This window comes from Hydra viridissima, unplaced genomic scaffold (genome assembly GCF_058129835.1).
Source record: "Hydra viridissima isolate aposymbiotic clone 2 unplaced genomic scaffold, HvirCarnegie_v1 scaffold_16, whole genome shotgun sequence".
Classification (NCBI taxonomy): domain Eukaryota; kingdom Metazoa; phylum Cnidaria; class Hydrozoa; order Anthoathecata; family Hydridae; genus Hydra; species Hydra viridissima.
Window position 1 is genome coordinate 1,805,754 of NW_028324315.1, and position 2,285 is coordinate 1,808,038.

General features: G+C 35.6%; 1 protein-coding gene across 1 annotated transcript; it reads left to right on the forward strand.

The window, feature by feature from the left end:
* Nucleotides 1–1,434: 1,434 nt before the first annotated feature.
* LOC149877282 (uncharacterized) lies at nucleotides 1,435–2,285 on the forward strand. Its single transcript, XM_090073984.1, has one exon. The coding sequence runs from the start codon at nucleotides 1,679–1,681 to the stop codon at nucleotides 2,225–2,227; it is 549 nt and encodes a 182-aa protein (XP_089930110.1). The 5' UTR covers nucleotides 1,435–1,678; the 3' UTR covers nucleotides 2,228–2,285.

Genomic DNA, 2,285 nt, shown 5'->3' on the forward strand with positions numbered 1-2,285 from the left:
TTAATACTTTTTGAGCACGTAAACACCTATGCCTCCGCCTTTTTTATTGTTCCTCGTGGTTGGCTAATTAGTTTGTAATTTGCCAAACTATAATTAGAATTCAACTCTAGAGGACATTCTGAATCATGCCAAGTCTCTGACAGAGATATGACGTCGAACGTGTAATTTATAATAGATAGAAATTCTTTAAACTTTTCAAAATTTTGCCGCATGCTTCTTATGTTTAAGTGTAATATAGAAAGTAAATTTAAATCTTTTTTGATTTTAAATTCATAAGGATCAAAATAGGGTGTTTTTATTAAGCTCATTTGAGTTCCAGTACACAAGCTCATTTGAGTAACCAGTACACAAAGAATCTATACTAAAACAAAATGGCTGACTACGATGCTACACCTATTGTTACAGACAAGCCAAAAAAGAGAAAGAAAAATGGCAGTAAGAAAGACATAGCAAAGAAACAGAGGTTGTCATGTAACTGGCCCTGACTGTAAATGTATAAGACTTAAATGCTTTCAAACAGTCAAAGAAGAGAATAGAGCCTTGCTCCTCGAGTCATTCAATGCATTACCAACAAAGGATGCTCAGGTGAGTTCTTCTTTTAAGTTTTAAATTAAACTCTTTAAATATAGTTCTAGACTATTTTTTTATTTATAATACTAGCTCTAGATTTAGGTCTAGACCTAGATTCATAATTTTAATGCACCTGTTATTCCACCATGAACATGTTGATTAAATAAGACAAAGAGTTTCTCATTCTCATTTTCATTCAAATTTAGTTAGGTCTAGAATAGCTAGACCTGTACATCTGAATCATAACCATGGTAGACATCTGGTTGTATTACTGTGTTATGATACCCAAGGCTGGTATTGTATGTTTAATAGGCATTTTTAACTTAGTTTTTTAGTGGGGTGGACCCAATATCACAGTTCATTGTTCTATTTGAACGCAGCATACCAACAAGCCTAGACGTCTATCTAATTAAAAAAAACTTCTTTATAAAATCGATAATTCCATTATGTTCAACTATCTATAGACAATTCTTGATAAAATCGATCATTCTATTATGTTCAACTTTCTGAGTAGGTCCTAGCACAAAGCAGTGAAATTTATTAATTCTAACAAAGTAGGTAGGCTTATATATTTTTAAATTTTATAAAAATGCTTGTGTTTCCAAAGATGTGTGACCGGTTGCGTTAATAATCTTATATTGCTTCTTTTTACAGGATTCCTATCTTGCTTCACTGATCACAGTCGCGGAGATTAGCCGAAAAAGACCTCGAAAGGAAGAGCCTAAAAGTGCAAACAGTCACAGCTATCACTATAAAGTATTCCTGAAGAGTACAGATGATGTTGACCCAGATTCATTTGCCTCATCTTGAGGCCTTTACGTTTGACTACCAAAAAAATGTCAACCTACCCAACAAATCCACCAATGACTTTTACTACAACAGAAAGCTCACATACCAATCATTTAACATTCACCAACTATCAACTGATGATGTTTTTCTTTACTGCTATGATGAGACTGTCGCTAGGAAAGGTTCAGATGAGGTGGCTTCTTTCCTGTATGACCACATCACAACCAAGGTCAGCGAAGAGGTTTCTCACCTTGAACTATTCTGCGATTCCTGCTCAGGACAGAATAAGAACTTTACCCTGATTCGGTTTTTAGATTATATGGTGCACCATAGAAAAAGGTTTACCTCAGTGACAGTAACATTCCCTGAGCGCGGACATTCTTATATGGAGTGTGACAGGGACATGGGTCCAGTAAATACAAAGTCTAGTGCTAGTGTTCCAGAAGACTGGATAAAAATATTTAGTGAAGCACGAAAACATCCTACACCATTTAACGTGACTGATGTTAAACAGGATCTGGTCAAAAACTTCTCCGGCTTTCTAAGGCCATTGTATAAGAAAGGCTGCCCGTTCCCCACGCGCCCCATTCGGGAAATGGTTTTTAACAAGGATGAAGGTCCAGGGACCGTTTGTCACAGAGACTCATGGAACGGTATTTTCTTGAAAACAAACATCATTGTTCCAACGAGAAAAAACAATTTTTCAGTATGCACAGCAGTGCCAGTAGCTTTGTATGAAGACAGACTGGCTATATCAGCTGCAAAGTACAAAGACCTCCAAGTCCTCAAAAAATTTACCACCAATGAGGCATTCTATGATGCTCTGCCGTATGACGATAAAGTTGAAGATGAGGGTCAAGACCAGTGAATGTTCATGCATTTTTTATTTTTTTATTTGTTTAAAATAAAAAAATTTTAAAATTTAA

What these genes read in the sequence shown, in the direction of transcription:
- LOC149877282 (XM_090073984.1), top strand. Translation starts at nt 1,679, where the DNA reads ATGGTGCACCATAGAAAAAGGTTTACCTCAGTGACAGTAACATTCCCT.